The 18,037-nt window shown below is 40.3% G+C and overlaps 1 protein-coding gene across 4 annotated transcripts in view; it reads right to left on the bottom strand.

Annotated features, from left to right (window-relative positions):
• Positions 1-11,286: 11,286 nt before the first annotated feature.
• The window catches only part of ARRDC4 (arrestin domain containing 4), a 13,631-nt gene continuing 6,880 nt past the window's right edge, over positions 11,287-18,037 (bottom strand). Inside the window, exons 4-9 of one of the 4 annotated variants that reach the window (XR_003796082.1) lie at positions 17,190-17,292; positions 15,928-16,184; positions 15,236-15,398; positions 14,500-14,654; positions 13,894-14,146; positions 11,287-12,762 (exon numbers count right to left, since the gene is read on the bottom strand). Coding sequence is in view for 3 of the 4 variants with exons in the window: in XM_029239498.1 (XP_029095331.1) it covers positions 14,090-14,146; positions 14,500-14,654; positions 15,236-15,398; positions 15,928-16,184; positions 17,190-17,292 (735 nt within the window). In the remaining variant the exon portion in view is untranslated. Of the gene's footprint in view, positions 14,147-14,499; positions 14,655-15,235; positions 15,399-15,927; positions 16,185-17,189; positions 17,293-18,037 lie in introns of all 4 variants that reach the window. The other 3 variants (XM_029239498.1, XM_029239499.1, XM_029239500.1) reach the window with 3 other exon arrangements.

Raw genomic sequence — 18,037 nt, 5'->3', positions numbered from 1 at the left:
TCTCGGGCGAAAGAGCAATTGTTCTTGTTTTTCTGCTCTGCATCTCACAATGACGGACTGTTAAAACTCTGTCAGGCGTTACTCTGACCAGCCTTTGCCCGCTCTCCAGGGGGCTGAGGAACAGCTCCCTGGATACCACCAGTCCACACGCTTGGGGTGGCCTAGCCCTTTGCTGTCTCACCTGCCTCCCCCTGCCCAGTTGTAGCTCCTCCATGCCCAGGAGGCAAGTGGCCTGTGGAATCTACCAGCTGGCTTGCTGCCCCTCGAGCCATTGAGTATAGTCGTGTGGCAAGAGCAAAGGCTATGAAGTCAAGGAAACCTGGGTTTTGAATGAAATTCCAACGTGAACTAGTTTTGAGAACTTCGCCAAATTTCCTTCCTAAGCTCTCTGAACCCCGGCTCCTCACACATGAAAAAGACAACGATCATAACTATTTTGCAGAATTGCCTTAAAGCTAAAATGAGATAAAATATGGAAAACGTTTGTTCAAAAAATGGATTGATATTTGCTCATGAAATCTCCAGCTCCATGTCCTGAACCCTATCCTCGCACGTCTAATTTCTACCACATTTTAAAGTTAGATTCTCCTGCCACTTTTACCATGAAATGCCAGAAGTACTTTCTCTCTCAGCTGGATTCTTTTGTGGCTCAAATTACATTTTACCATGCATGTTAGGTATTTGTGGTGTTGTCACGTTCCCAACTAGAAAGTAAACATCTTATTTATCCTTATTTTGCCCCAAAGCTAGCACAGTTGATTTCCCATGATATATAGCACTCAAAAAAACCTGCAAAATGACTTAGCAAGTGAACATAAAATGAATTATTACGTGAATATGGTAGTAAGAGAAATTTCTACGTGTAAGAAGCTCAAAGGGGTATTTTAGCTGATGTATCTATCTGAAATAAAAGATCTGACAATGATCTTCCAGCAAAATACTTCAGCATATATAACTGATAACAAGTTTAGGATCTAAAATATATAAGGAATTCTATGACTCAATAAGAAAAAAGAACTAATTATAAAAATGGACAAAGAATAAGAACAGGAGATGTCAGAGAAGATAAAAACCCAAATGGGCAATAAACATATGAAATGTTGTTGGACCTTATGAGTAATTATAAAAATGAAAATTAAAATAATGAGGGACTGTTTCATAAAGTGGAAACTTTGGAAGTAATAAGTATTGGTGAGGCTGTAGGAAATGTGGAGTCTCAAAAAAATGCATGTTTTACCCCAATGTTCATAGCAGCAGTATTTACAATAGCCAAGACATGGAAGCAAACTAAATGTCCATCAACAGATTAATGGATAAAGAAGATGTGAGATATATATATATATATATATATATATATATATATATATATATAAAATGGAATATTAGTCAGCCACAAAAAAGAATGAAATAATGCCATTTGCAGCAACACATGGATGGACCTAGAGATTATCATACTAAGTGAAGTAAGTCAGACAGAGAGAAAGACAAATATCATATGGTATCACTTATGTGTGGAATCTAAAAAAATGATACAAATGAACTTATTTACAAAACAGAAATAGACTCATAGACATAGAAAACAAACTTATGGTTACCAAAGGGGAAAGGGGGGAAGGGATAAATTAGGAGTTTGGAATTAAAATATACACACTACTATATATAAAATAGATAACCAACAAGGACCTACCGTATAGCACAGGGAACTCTACTCAATATCTTGCAATACCTATAATGGAAAAGAATCTTAAAAAGAATATATATATATAATTTTATATATTCAGTACAATGAATCACTTTGCTGTACACCTGAAAGTAACACAACACTGTAAATCAACTATATTTCAATAAAATTTTTTTAAAATGTATGTTTCAATTTGATCATGGCATATTCCTGCAGTGAAATATAAACGTGTGAAAACGATGAGCCTGCTCCACGTTTCATCAAGCATAGATACTGAAAACAGAACAGATAATGATAAAGACTGACAAAGGCTGCTTGCAGAGGTCTAAAATAGTTTGACTGCATTTATGTGTAACATCCACACACACATACACACAGCCATTCCCTATGCTGTTTTTGGAGGGGGAGATGTAGTAAGATTATGAAAATGTAGACAAGATATTCACACAACACTGGTGACCTGGTTTCCTCTTGGATGGAGAGAGGGAGCAAGCCCTCAGGAGACCCACACCGGGATCTTTAACTTTATAACAAAATAAGGGTGGTGACTGGGAGTGTTTTTATTTTATTCTTATATTCTCAACTAGAAAGACTTAATAGTTTTAAAAATTAAATATAATGTAAAACTTTCATGACCGGGGGACACAATGGGTCACTCAATGGAAATTCAGGTTTGCCAAACACCAACCTGCCCCAAGGATTGGCCAGCTCCCAGATGTTTACTTCCAGAATGTTCCAGCTTATTGCTCATTCAAAAGGAATGAGCAGGGGTTTTGTTGACCTATACCAAATCATACCTAAAGTGTTTCTGAAAATCCAGATACATTATTAAAAACATTATTTAAAAAGCTTCAATTTTGCTGCAGAAATACTTTCTCCTGTAAGGTGACCGCTGTATTATTTTTTTTCTTCTTTTCCGTCCAGGGCTGATAGCATATCAACTGCTGATAATTCAACGTTGAGTGCTGAGTCTTTCATAGAAATTAAAGCAAAGAAACAAAAAACTCTCCCCAAGGTCCCGTCGACATCTTCTGTCCACGTGGCATGCTAAGGGAGCTTGGTAGAAGTTGAAGTTGGCCACCAGGTTCCTAAGTGGTGGCTACACTGGCCACTGGAGAACGGCTGTAGGAGAGGAAAAGAGGGTTTGTTTTGGAATTCAAGGGTAGGGAGTGCAGTTCAGGGAGGGGCAGAGGAGGAGTCCAGATGTTCGATCTCCCTGGAATCAAATTTAACTCATCACTGAAGCAAATGAATGACATAACTTTTCTGGATTCATCTACCATTTATTGAGCATCCATTTTGGCTTCATATTTTATGGGATCTATGCTTTGCAGATGCTACCCCATTATTTCTCTAAACGACCACTGAGACAGTATTATGCTTTCCTTGTCTTCAGATGAGGAGACTGAGGCCCAGAGAAGTTGAGTGACTTGCCTAAGTTTGTATGCTTGTGGAGCCAGGAGCTAAAGCCCAGTCCCAGATTCAGTTTGGTATTGCCTCTCTCTTAGATAATTCTCTGACTTGATCTGTTTTCTCTCTTGAAAAACAATCTCTTATCTCTCTTTCCAGGAAATGTTCTTCAGTCACCTGTAAACATTTGTTTCAGGAATAGCATCTCACTTTTTCCCACAATATCCCACCTGATAACCTCACTGGACTCAAACATACAGAGAACCTCTTTCCTTAACTCTACAAACCTTTGTAACCTACCCAAAGTCAGAACTGAGGTTTATGTCACCCTCAGTGAATGTTTATTCAAGAGCTAACAGGAGACAGCCTTTAGAAGATAACTTTTAAAGGAGAATAACAAGTTTATGTTTCTTCAAAATATGAGGCAGCTTATTATGGGATGCAGAATAGTTTGTAATCTTTCCCAGGGGTCTGAGATAAAAATACTTCTTTTTAATGTTCTCTTTCACTATCTTTTTTTTTTTTTAATTAATTAATTAATTTAGTTGTGGCTGCATTGGTTCTTCATTGCTGCACCTGGGCTTTCTCTAGTTGCGGCGAGCAGGGCCTACTCTTTGTTGCGGTGCACGGGCTTCTCATTGCGGTGGCTTCTCTTGTTGCAGAGCACGGGCTCTAGGCGCGTGTGGCATGCAGGCTCAGTAGTTGTGGTGCACAGGCTTAGTTGCTCTGAGGCATGTGGGATCTTCCCGGACCACGGCTCGAACCCATGTTCCCTGCATTGGCAGGGGGATTCTTAACCACGGCTCCATCAGGGAAGTCCTCATTATCTTTTCATTCGTAGCTAAGTAACTCAGGGAGATTCTTCTCCGAGTTGTGTTTATGAGTTGCCTGTCTTGAAGGTATTAGTCATCAGAGTTGAGGCTGGCCAAGCCCAGTCACAGAGTCCTTCTTGTGTCTTGTAGGGCTGGACTCACAGGAAGCAAGTTGGGGCTTTCCTGTTTCTTACATTGTTTAAGGAGTTCATGGGATTCGATGGGAGTTCATGTAAACTGGGGTTCCAAGTTTTTGGAAACTACCTGAAAATCCTCCAGTAGTCCCCTTTACATGTTTTGGGGCTGAAAAGTTTCTGCCTGATCATGCTTTTAAAGGAGAGATCCAGGAACGACTTGAGGGAATCACAAGGATAGAGAGTGTTAAGGGTATTTCTCAGTGTGACCTTGAGCATCTCAGCTCTAGTTCATTATCTACCCACACCACCCGTCCCCCAGATCTGGTGTCTCACATTGCCTTTTGTGCTGTAAAAGCCAAATGAGAGGCTTTTAAATTATTTCTGTTGCTTAGAAAAGAGAAATATTATCCCTGGTAACAAAATCATCAAATTTTATTATGTGTAAGCCAGTGCTATATATTTCAGAGTTTTGCTTTAAAGGATATAATTTAGAGAAATGGGACAGCTTTTCATGGGCTTGGAAATTTCTATCGTCAAGACATATTACTAGGGAAGTACAATACGTTGTAAAATTACAAGGAACTGCGATTCAGCCCTATTTTGACTTTATTCATAAAAAACAAATTAATAGCAAATGAATAAAACTTTTAAACAATTTTCTGTGTAATAATACTAAACAAAACAACTAATAAAACAGCCGCATTCCAACAGCTGTTTAAGAAACCCCAATGATATTTCATCCATTGTGAAATTTGGCATTTGGGCAGAATAAAGACCAAAGTAAATATTTATTGATTCATGGGAGAACACTGAAAATTCCTCCTTTATAAGTAGAATAAGCAAATAAACCATGATTTATAAAAACCCTGGCTAACTAAATCAGCTAATGGGTCTATTCAAAAAATTCTTATCATGTAAACTGTGAACTGACATTTATAATTGAAAATTACCAGTTTCTCTATGAATTTAATATACATATAGTTAACCACCTGCTTGACTGTTATATAGAGCCATTTAAATGTGCAAATGGATGTAAAAATGTTTGAAGGCTTTTGAACCAAACACATTAATTGCCAGTGTGTGTTAATAGAAACAGGCAGAATGGATGCTTGCCTCCTTCTGTAATAAATGTAAAAATTCCCTGGGCTTCTGAGTCTGTGCTGAGCACAAATAGAGGCCTTTTATAGGAGAAGCTCATTGGAGAGATTAAGGCCCTCAACCCCAGCCAAATAGGTGAAAAGGAGACAGGGAAAAAGTTACATCAGCAAGATTTATTATAAGTGCCGCATTTCTATCACAGTTCTGTCCAAGCTGGGAATTGGAGGCTTCCTGATGGGCCCACATCACTGTGGGAAGGGCAGTGAGGACTGAGATGAAGTGTAAAGCAAGCCTGTGGGCACATCAGTACCTGGTTCCCTCCTGTTGACAGCACTTGGCAAGTGACCCTGTGCTTTCCCTTAGTGGCCTGGGGACCCCTGGACCTGCCCTCACCGGGCAGTCATCCATGTGTTCAGAAACCCTTCCCCCTCCAAAAGCTACATCTGTCCTCTGTCCCCTGCTTACCTGTGGTCTCCAGGTGTTTCAGATAGAGAACCTATGGATAGTCTGGTGTGTCCCTCTGCCCAGTCTCTCATTGAAAGGGGCCACTGGTTGTCTGTGGCTCTGGGTCAGGTGGCACCTCTGGGGGCTGGGTGTTAAGTCCCTCCTGCAGCCATGCTCTGGCTCACCCTGCTTTTCTGTGACTGTCTGCCTATCGTGGTGCAGATGGAGGGACCCAGCTTGACACCGAGCCAGAGCTCACTGGTGGAAGCAGAGGCCTGGGAGATGGTTGGGGAACTTCTGGGGGTGGAGAAAGACCCATCCTTGGTTAAGAGGGCACCAGGGAAGAGAGATTTGGCCCAATGTCAGAGCTTTAGTCTTCAGAGGAAGTCGAGACTGTGAGGCGTATGGGTCTCCTGACTGTGCCAGCAGCCTGGTCCCAACATCGCACGTCCAGGTGTTACAGAGAGGGACATATGCCAATCAAAAACTAAAACTGCAGCTTTGATGGAAACTTGGCCATAGGTTGGGGCCCAAGAAGCTGTTTTGGGGGTGGCTTCTTACAAAACAAATTACAAAACGGCAGAAATCATTCTTCTCCACTTGGTAAAAATCAACCTCAGAAGCATTCAGAGCATCACACGTGACACCAGGGTTGTGGGAAGGGACTTACTCATGGGGACTTTGGGAAATTCCTAGGAGTAAGAGAGGGACTTGGCAAGAATCTAAGGTTTTTGAAGAGCCAGTTGGGGTAAGAGTCAGTGACACGGGAATATTATTTTTCATGAGACTTAGTTCTCCTCTACAAGCTGATGGGACCTGGGAACACCCAGGTAAGGTGAAACATGAATAAGGTATTACATTTGGACATATTTTTCAGAGTCAGCTGGTCAAACCCCAAAAGGACACCCTGCTCACTGCTGTCCCTCACCTCTGCTCCAGCCCATTTAATCAGTGCCCCCAAACCCAGCACTCAGCTTCACACTCCAGGCTACTTTCTGGATGGTCTTTGGACAGCCTCACAACATCAGTTCAAATCTCAAAAGATAAAGACTTTTCACCATAAAGATATTAAGAAGACTGTGCCACAGGCTCTGAGAGCAAGTTCCAGAGAGGAGTTCCAAACGTCCTGTGAGCATAATTATGCCATGGCACTTAGTGATCATTCCTCCTATGCAACAGCTTCCCCAGCTCACCCCAGACCCAGGTCGCTGTCGGGAGAGCTGCAAGAGGAAGAAAGGGACCCAAAGCTCTTGGGAAATCAGGTCCTCCTTTCTGGAGAGACAGAGAGAGAGAGAGAGAGAGAGAGAGAGAGAGAGAGAGAGAGAGAGAACGAGAAGACAGCATGAGGGGCACCTCTGTGGCCTCTGACCATGTGGGTCTGTGCACAGAGCTCAAAGCCTGGGAGGAAGTGACTTGCCTTGCAGAGGTGTGACCTATGGTTCAGAGCCAGGCCCTGGTCCCTGGGAGCCCAGAGGCTGGCCCTGGGCTAGCTGGGGCCTCCGCAGCAGAAAGAAGAAGGAGATGGGAGAGGTGGAGTCTGGACCAGCTATCCGGCTGGCCTCAAAGGGGGTCCCGGTCCAAATCCCAATGGCTTAAATGTCCTGAGCTTCTTTGTCCTTGTTCATTTGGGGAAGGCACTCTGCTGCACGGGGCTGTTGGGTGACAGTAGGAGGGTTTTGGTGCTGGAGGGGCAGAGACAGTGACAAAGACACAGTGAAGGCCTGCAGTAGTGTGTCCGGGAGTGGGGGATAGAGCAGGTTTCCCCCTGATAGTGGGGCAGGGCTACAGTGACCAACTGTGCCAGTTTGTCTGCGATTGAAGGGGTCCTGGGACGTGGGGAAGTCCTGGGCAAACAGGAGAACTTGTTCCCCCTGGGCGAGGACAAGCAATCACTGGGCAGGGCATTGAGGCTCTGGCTAGGTGGGAGGAGAAGCTCCTGAGGTATAAACTTCCTTCACAAAAATCAGGTGCAAAACCAAAACCCAAACCCCAAATCAAAACCAACCACCAAAAAAGACAATTTCCTCTCAGTGAACTTATCTGATATGGGGAGCCCTCACTTTTGCTGATGGCAGCCACTCCTGATTTATTATTTGTTTTAAGGAACTTCTTGTACCTTCCTCTCCCTGTGGGGGTCCTGGTGTTGGAATTGAGGTTCTGGGACTCAACTCTGCAGGCTGCTGCCTGGGGAAGTGTTCCCTCCGAGCGCTTGTAAAGTTCTACGTGTGAGTTACACAGTCAGCAAGAGGTGATGGCTGAGCCAGGTGGGTGAGCCAGGTCATAGCAGACTTGGGGCAATGAGACACGTCCCAGCTCCCAGCATCTGCCTTGGAGCCTCCTGAGGGACAGTTTATCTTGGAACCAGCCAGGCTAAGGCTGAAGGCTCAAAGACCTGGTATCTATGACTGGGCGAGGCTGGAAAAACATGCAGGTTGCCTGGCTACCACCAACTCAGTTCTCCCCTGTAAGACTTCTGTATTGTGGTCAGAAGCAAATCTGAGACCTTAAGAAATCCCTCTGTTCAATACAGATACCATTTAAAACATCTTCCCATTGGCATCAGGGATTATTCTTGTTTTATTTCTGGGAGGACAATTCTGGAGCTGGTTGTTTTAAAATAGTTTCAAGTACAATGCAATTAATTTTCATAAAAACATCACACTTATCAGATGTGATCCTGCCACTCTCTTAGAGGAGCAGCTGTTGGTGTTTGCAGCCCTATGCGTTTATCTTTTTGACATGTTACGGAGGTTTTTTTGTTATGTCAGATAAAAGTAGGTGTTTGTTGCTACAGTTTCCCTTAGTACCTAGAATTCTGCACTTATCTAAAAGAGCCAGATGTTGAATTGAGGATGGAATAATAAACACTGAGATTTGCTTTGAAATCCACCTCTGTAGAAGTATGTTCTCTTAAGAGATTTACAAGGAATCTTTGAGTTCGTCCTCTCCTAAAGAAGGTGAACTAGAGATTTTGCTTGGTATTATACTCTTCCTATATATACACATACATGTACTTATGTTTTAATTTACGCAAGAGAAAAAAATTGTAAAAGTGCTTAGGTTCCTAAGCTGTTTTTCCATAATCTTAACTCTCTTGAAACTATTAAAATTAATCTGCAGTGAAGCTCTCAGATAGTGAATATTCAGTATAGCTTCTTACATTTTCTCGCGTGGGCTCCTGGATCCTTCTGAATTATGCCAGGGACTATTATGGTTCAATAGTAGGGTTTTGCTTTCAACTTCCCGAACTGTAGTGACTCAGGGTGTGTTACGAAACAGAATTGTTTAGTTGAAAGCTTCCTTAACCCTTATCTGTTTACTGCCCACCAGTATATCAGCTACCAAAAAGAAGGCTCACCCTTTGTCTTCTAGTAGTGGGATACTTGGTGATGGTAATGTGCCCTCTTTTGAGTTCCCAGATACATAAATATAACTTTTGATACCCATCTTGCCTGCAGAGGGAAGTTTCCAGGCAAGAAACTGTTCTGTGTGCGCGTGCATGTGCGCACCGTATTTTGAAGTAAGCTAATTAACTATAGATCATAAACCTTTATACTTTACTTGAATCAACTCAATAAACCAGTCAAAACTGAATATTTGGAGTGAAAGCTAATACAGATAAGCTTTCATATACAGAATGCTTATCTCAGGGACTCAGATGTATTTTGGCATCTGAATGACAAAATAAAAAAACATGGACATCTTTATGTTATTATAAGGAGTTCCTATACGTAAAGTTAGCATTTTGTTTTGGAACACTTTATGTCCTTTAGTCATTAAATAGATACGGCGCTGGGGTCCCAGTGGGAAATGGCTATAGTACCAGGAAGTAACTTTTTAAAGAAAAAGTCTTCCCCTAGACAGTACAAGACTAGTAGAGAGCTATTAGGGAAATATTATTAAATGAGTAAACCAAGGGCAGCAAATGCCCTTGCATTTTTTTGTATTTATCTTCAAAGACTTCACGGACTTTGGCAAGCTGAAAATGACCCCTAAGTTTGTGGAAACCTGCATTTAAATATTTTCTACATAAAAGGTAGTTCTCAAATGTAAAAACAATATTTACAAAGGTATCATGTGCACGTTACATATTTTCTTTGAAAATTGCAAGAAGGCATTTTAAGTAACAGCCGATATATTTCTTTTGAAATGTTGCAGCTGAAACACAAAGGAAAAAACTATCAATATGTACAACTTGCATGGATCTTAATGGTGTTATGCAGTGTGAAAAAGGCAATTGCAAAAGGTACATACCTAATGATCCCATTTATCTAAGCATTCTCAAAATGACCAGATTACAGAGATAGAGAACAGTTCAGTCAGGGGTTAGGGAAGGGGAGGGTGTGATTGCCTAGGGGTAGCCCAAGGGAGTTTCTTTGTGGTGATGGAACAGTTCTTTATCTTGATTGTGGTGGTGATGTGAACCTAGACATGTAATAAAATGCCATAGAATTATATAGCAAAACATGCAAGAGAACAATGAGTTTATTCAGAAACAGGTGAAATCCAAGGAAGGCTTGAACTCTAGTTAATTCTTACTGTGTCAGTGTCAATTTCCGGATATTGATAATGTGTTATAGTTATGGTTGGGGGAGACTGGGTGATGGGTACACAGGATCTCTCTGTACTGTTAATGCAGCTTTTTTGTGATCCTATAATTATTTCAAATTATAAAGTTAGAAACAAATGCCTCTGCTGGAGAAAGGATTCTAGCTACCAATCAAACATACTTATGAAGCAATTTAGTCAAAGACTGGTATCCTTTTAGGAGACAGGGCTTTTAGATATAAATGCTGAAGACTCTTGATTTAGTATATGCTTAGTAGTATTCAGGTCTGCCAAGTCTTAAGGTTATGTAATTTAAAGCAATTCCTGTTTCCATAACTTCTATTAAAGTTGTAGAATCAGGAAATTTTAGAGTGAGCAGGAATCTTACAAAGAATGTAGGCCAAATTTTCAGGTTACACCTCTGCGTTTTGGTATCCCCATTTGTAATATAAGGGCTATGTCCCAGACTGCCATGTCCTGAAACTTTGCAATACAAACTACAGAAACTTTAATGGTAATCTTATAAATTTTGCCTCGATATTTACTGCATGAGACAAATATCTCGATTTATGTTGATTGCAAATGTGAACGCAGAAAAGACAATTATTTAACATCATCTCACACATTATAAAAACCTGGAGAGTAAATTACCTGGGTTAATTTTTACCACTTAGCTAAGGTTTAAAATCTTCCAGGACAGAGGGTCAAGGCAGTTTTCCTGAGATGACATATTGTTACATATTCCCTGTACAAAATATATGACTTTTGTCCATTTGAGTATGTGCGTGGAAAGGGGAGGCTTACGTACAGGTGTTTCGCGGTATGAGTCCACTGACTGCCCACCAGACCTACTAAATCAATCCTGGAAAGGTTCTGGTCAAACAAACATGAAAACTCAGAAAGCTTTAAAGAAGTGGTCATTATTATTTGAGAATAAATGGAGATAATGTTCTCTCAATGACCAATATAGCTTAAGCTTAATCACTCATCTCAACTACTCTTTTTCATAGAATGTTAAAAACCGATTACCTTTGGGGAAACTGAGGCCATCATAAAAACAGGCTCAGAATCCACCAGGGCTGTGCCTGGTCTGATGATATAGCACACATTTACAAAAGGATCTTAACAGCAGTAACATTTTGTCTCATGGTATTGACTTCCCTTAAGTCTGTAACAATTTAAGTCATAGTCTTACAAAAACAAAACAAAAACAAAACTAGCAACTCACAGCATCAGTGTAATCATTTTATTAACAAAAGGAACCCATGGGGCTCAGACAGCAGTACAAAATACAATCTCCCCACCCCCCCGGGTTAAATTGTTACATTTTTATAATAAAAATAAAAAGCTTTCATAGTTAACTTAATCAAAAACATAACCCCTGCCTATTGAGTTTCTTATTGTGCAAAACAAAAACATGAAAGTAAAGTTCTGCCCATGGAAGAATTTTGTGTGCCAAAAGATGCACTTTCTCAATTTCAAAATTTTTGCATCAAAAAGAAAATTCTAAGGCCACAGTTTCTTTGCAAACTAAGCAAGAGGAGAATAAACAAGCAAATAGCAGCTAAATTTTTACCTTCATTCCCAAGTATTCTCTGTTCCAACGTAGAATCTTCTACCTTCATCAAATAATTTGATTATATAAAGGTATGCAGTTTCAACCTACTGCTTAAGGTCAGACATACCAGTATCAATTCAATAAGGCAAATCATACCTTTTAGCTATTCGCATAAGTGCTAAAAAATCAGCTTTGTTTTAATTTGGTAGGTGCACTTCATTTCTTTAAAAAAAGGTGACAAAACGATCCTACTGAAGGATTCCAGTAAGCAGTTGCTTTTCTACTTGCAGCCAGATAGATAATTAAACTTTCTCTTCCTCCATACCATTTTGTTTTGTTTCTTTTACTTTGTTTTGGTATCATGGAGATGGAAAATGTCTTGACAAAACATGTAAACTGCAACTCAGAGGTCAATAGCTGAAGGTGATCTTTTTTTAAAGTAAAAATAAAACTGTTTAGACAGCACATAGCTAACAAACACACAAAAACAAAGCAAAATAAAAGATCACCAAAAAACCAAAGCAGGGAAAAAAGATTTGTGACAATTTCAGTACCACAATTATTGGGAAAACAGTTTGTATTGTGATTTTCATTCAGTGGCTTAAAAGATGAAAGAACGGCTTAAGATGCTTATGTGATTACAGAGAAGAGAGGTATACCCAAGGGTGAAAAGCGTACATTTACCTAATGTTTGTATAAAAATCCCTGATCAAATGTCCAGCTAATTTTTACATACAAAATTTAACCTTAAAACTTTTCTATTTCTAACGGAATATACTGACTGAAAGAAAAGCTAACCGTTCAGTTGAATGAAGTACAGTATTCTGCATGGGAAGCACCAGGGTTTCCAGATCTAACCCTCAGGACGTGGAGAAAACCAAAGTACTGGGCTGGTCCAAAATCTCTATCATGGGAACCCCTACCTCCCTTCTACTTAGTGTACAGAAATGCTCTCAGCTCACAAAACCAACAGATTAAAGTAAAAACAAGCGAACATGTGACTGTGACTAGGAGGGGATAGGGGGACAGTAAAAACACTGCTCAGTCTTTTAGCAGCAACACAATCTTGTTGGTCTGAATATCCTGAGGTTAAAGGATAATAAAATATTGCACCAAAACAATAAAAAAAATCACAGTTTAAACAGAATTACTAAAGAACTGGAATAACAATGAACACAGTGACTGCCACGAGTAGACTTAAGTCTCTTGACAGAAATTAAGTTTATATGACTTTTCAAAAAAATGGAAAATGGTATTTCTGCCTTGATTTTGCATTTACTTTGAAATACCCTTTGGTATACACATATTAACTTTCAACTGATGTTAACCTTATAGATTTTGCCCTTGGTCCAGTTTCAGGTTTAGGGATAGGAGAGATGAGATTGCTACTGCAAATGAGCAGAAACTCCAAAGAAGACTTCACCGGCCTGGAGTTTTAAAACATATCTGATTCTGATAACCCCACCAGAGGTAGATAGAAAAGGCCTTTTTTCCCCCTGTGCAGTTATCAAGGCATCCTAAGGATGCAGGCTTTTTTCTTTTTCTTTTTTTAACCCTGTCTTTTTCTAATATGCTCCTAGGTAAATAAGACATGAGGAAAATCAAACATGTACTCTGCTGAAGTACTTAAAGAGGATAAAAAGTGCAACTTTCAACAAAATGTGTTTTCATATTGAAGTACACCTTTCCCCTTTCAACTGACAAGCCTTTCAAGGAAGAAACTCTTTCTTGGTTTCATAATACTGTATAGCCAACTTACAAACTACCTCTTAAACTACCATTAAAAGAGTGAAAACTGTATTACTTTATTAGAACCTCATAAGACCATGACCTCCGAAAAGGATTCTTTTAAGGACTTCAGTCCTATGGAATATGGTTAGAAATCATGAAGACCCTGACACCAGAGGGTCTCGCTTCATGTTTAATTTAGAGTGGGCCCCTTTCCTGTTCATGCACACCCTTGTGCTGCTACGTTCTCCAAAATCAAGTCTCCTCCCAATGCGTCCATACTGCCTTAAAGCTGAGGATACATCTGTTCTACTTTGAGAAACCTTTGTAAAGATATGCTCGCATAGTGTTTTCACTGTTTACAGGCACCTTTCTCTTGGGTCAGCATAGGCACTCTTCACTTACTCTATCACCATCAGGACTTCCATTACATTCTGTGACTTTTCACATCTTTGTCCCATAGTTCTAAAGGGATACAAGACCACATCACAAACTTGTGCAACAATCCTGTTGGCCCACTGGAAAGTTCACGCATTCTTTAATTTCTATCACCTTCAGTCTTGATGTCTATTTATGTTCTTAAGCTAATCTTCCCTCCCTCTTCCCCAAAAAGACAGGGGGAAAGAACCAACATTCTAATTTGGTGATGAACACAGTGATTTCTGAAATATGTTCAGAGAATGAAGGAAACAGGCTGGGTCTCTTCTACATCACTAGGATGTGGATCAACCTGCAAAAACGAGCAGACCAAGATTACTACTGCAGCATTCTTTAACGTGATTCTAGTATCTATTTCTAATTATATGGTCATAAGCCAAACTGCTTAAAGCCTATTATTAAGAAGTCCCAGTAGGCCACTTAAGTTCTCTGTATTCCATGGCCTTAAAGGCAATCCATGGTACTCTACATGTATGCTACAGAGTACCAAGAAAACACCGCAAAATGTGGTAAGTGGATCAGTGATAATCTATCACCATCGTAAAAAGTTTTTTGTATGTATCCTCTACTAATTGGGAATCAAAAACAGACACAGAGGATTATTTACAAACAGCACAACACAAGTCTAATTTTCTTTTGCTTTACCTCTGAATAAAGAGGCGGAGGCTGAAATCTGAATTCCTGAATGCAGGCAAACATAGGACAGCACGACTCCCCCTCACAGTTAGGGGGTTGAGGGTAAGGAGGAACGTGTCTAGAGAATTCTTCCTCCGACACCACGTCTGCGTAATTTGGTGGTGCTGAAACAAAAAAGGAGTTGGCTCTAAGAAATCCAGGCAAAAACTAATTACATTACTCTCTTCTGAACTCTTACAGGAACAAGAAACTTAGCTTAATTTGAAGATAACACATTGGTATTTTTTCCTCTAAGCAGGAAGCTTTTGTGCCCATTACAACAAAAAAATATTCAGTAGATTCTGCTTTTATTAAAGTACTATTAACACTGATTTATATTCTCTTTGAGACGTGTGTGTTTTAGTCTAGGTTAAAAAAAATCATTGAAATGTGGCTACGGAAGACACCAACATAACACACTATACTCTTACTCTGATTATTTTCCATTCTTCTACTATTATAAATAGGAATCAGGAGATGTAGATTGTATTTCTGGATCTGCCATTAGGAGCTTTCTGTCTTGGATAAGCTAAACTCTCAAAGTCCCCTCTGGGAATAATGTTTGATGATTTTTAGTAATAAAAAGAGTAATAATAGTTGTAGTGGCAGCAGTAATTATCATTTGAGCATTTCCTATCTCATACGTCCTGTTCTTAAGTACTCTATGTGTAAAACTGCATTCTGAAAGAACCTCAGAACATTTTACCTTCAGGCTGTTCTGGCAGAGTCAGCGTCAACCAGCTCATATCCATAAAAAACTGGCTGGCAATGCTGGAGTTTCTGCTGCCAAAACCATTGTATGGAACCGTGCCAATCACTAAGGGCAGCTCAAGCATCAATTTTTTAGCACCGGGAATGTGAATATACACCTAATATGCCAAAAAACAAAACAACAACAAAAAGAGAGAGAGAGAGAGAGAGAGAAAGGCACAAATATAAGTTAAACCTCATAGTAAATAACCCAATTATTTTTTCATAGAAAAAATGCTTTTGTTGTCTGCTACCACCCCCAACACAACTGTAAATTGTCCTGACGAATAAAATGAAGAACTAAATGAAGAGCCCACAAAATACAGTGAACGCTCTGTGATGGGGAAGTGTGGCCTTAATACACTTCATTGTAAGTGAGCACAGCTTACACAGAACCATAGAAAGTTACTTATGTCTTCAATATAGCAGCCCTACTGCACCTTCATTCTTCCATGTTATTTAATTAAATACCTCAGGGGGATAGTTTTTGATTAAAAAACAAAGGCCAATCTTCACATATTCCACAATTTGTTGTAATGCTGACATAAAATGACATTTTCCTGGGTATTAAAGGTACATCTTCTCAGTAACATGGCACCAGGTATGGCTCCATGCTACGTCTTTAATTTCACCAAGCGCCGTGCTCACAGCTAAGGAGTAGTCCACTCGGATGATGCAGCAGTCCAGGATGGACGGCGTCACAGGCGGGATCTTGAGGGTCTTCCCGTTCCAGGTGTCGGTGCTCCCGGAGGCGATGTGGTTCCCGCGCACGTGGGCCACCATGAGCCGCACAGTCTTCGTCTTCCCACTGGCCAGGTACGTCTGCGTCTGGAAAATGGCAGCTTTGGGAACAATCAGACGAGAGGAACAATTCTCTATTTCTGCATAGATTGGAATAGCTTCTCCTAAAAAGAAAACAGAAACACCTTCAGAGACCCTTGAGGAAATTCTCTCCACAGTGGAACAAAGCTGTTACTGATGAAAGCTGAAATGTGGCAACGCTGCTTTAACAAGTTGAGAAGCCTCACGGAAAACTTACATTGCAAATCTGAGTCAGAGAAGTGAAAATTTATGGCAGTTTGTGGTAGATGCTGTTTTCTAACTATCACATGATTCACTTTTCTAATGTAGCAATATTAGGCTACCAATTCTAAAGATCTGTAAATGACCAGTATTTATAAAAGTTAAGAGAAGACATACAAATAAATGATTCAGTACTACGTTAAGTACAGAAGACCACTAACATACTCATTAGTGCCTAACAAATTAAAATCTTCCCAACAGAAGAACAAAGTCTTCCCATTTTAGGAACTGATAAACACAACTAAAGCAATGGATGGAGTAGGCAAGTTTTACACCCACATTATACATCCACCATCATACTATTCTATACCATATTCATTTCCAAGAAGCCAGAGAACCCTGGAGTGGGGGCCAAATCCACTGGATGGAATTGGGCCCTTCACAGATTGTTTTTCTGATATCAATCTGACTGTTAAAGAGTGTCAATGTTCTACATTCTAGCCCCTCCCATATATTTGAATTTCCAGCATGGAGTCAGAATGCCTAACAGTATTTTCATATGACAACAGCTCTCGTCTGAGCAACACTGCTTGGAACATTTTTTTGCAACATTAAAATAAAATGCTGGCATTTTCCCACTCTACTGGTTTTAGTCTTTGCTACGAAAGTACCAGGACTAAAGTCAGAAATACCAGGATTATCGTTATCCGCTCATCTATTTACAAATGTTTAAATATCAATTATTTATACTAGAACCAGACAACTGTATTATTCATGTTTTAAAATAGTATATCCTTGGTAAATTACAAAACACTATTAAAAATCACTTACAATTAGCTAATAAAATGAATGAATCTTGCATTTGGATTTTTAAACAGCTTGCTTACCATTACAGTATCCCTTTCTTTCAATTTTGGCACTCAGTGAGACTGGACCAGAAGTGAAAAACCAACAGCCAACCATTTTCTCTTGCGTTTTCAATACAGGGGTCTTGAAAAGTTCAAATAATAAAAATAATTAAACTGGTCTAGAAAACTCATAGAACTTAAAGTTATGTCATTTTTTATTAAACAGTTGTACAGCAATGTCTTCCAAAAAACAACAAATCAACCTTTCTTATCTTCCTGCGACAAACTAGGTAAAATACTTAAAGACAAAGCATTAAAAATCATTCCCTTTTCAGGAAAACTAAGGTGAACTTTCAGATTCAAATTAGGGTGACATCATTCTATTTTATCATATGTTTTCACTGTGTTTCTGGGAAGTGATATACCATCCTTTAAAAAAGCAATCAAAAACGGCAGTAGAGGGCTTCCCTGGTGGCGCAGTGGTTGGGAGTCCGCCTGCCGATGCAGGGGACATGGGTTCGTGCCCCGGTCCGGGAGGATCCCACATGCCATGGAGTGGCTGGGCCCATTAGCCATGGCCACTGAGTCTGAGCGTCCGGAGCCTGTGCTCCGCAATGGGAGAGGCCACAACAGTGAGAGGCCCACTTACCGCAAAACAAAAAAAACAAAAAACAAAAAAAACTGCAGTAGAGGGCTTCCCTGGTGGGGCAGTGGTTGAGAGTCCGCCCGCCGATGCAGGGGACACAGGTTCATGCCCTGGTCCGGGAAGATCCCACATGCCGTGAAGCGGCTGGGCCCGTGAGCCATGGCTGCTGAGCCTGCGCGTCTGGAGCCTGTGCTCCACAACGGGAGAGGCCACAACAGTGAGAGGCCCGCGTACCACAAAA

This window comes from Monodon monoceros, unplaced genomic scaffold (assembly GCF_005190385.1).
Source record: "Monodon monoceros isolate NGI ecotype Baffin Bay Population unplaced genomic scaffold, NGI_Narwhal_1 Super_Scaffold_21, whole genome shotgun sequence".
Classification (NCBI taxonomy): Eukaryota; Metazoa; Chordata; class Mammalia; order Artiodactyla; family Monodontidae; genus Monodon; species Monodon monoceros.
Note: the sequence above shows the minus strand (reverse complement) of the source record. Positions and strands in the feature narration are given on the sequence as shown.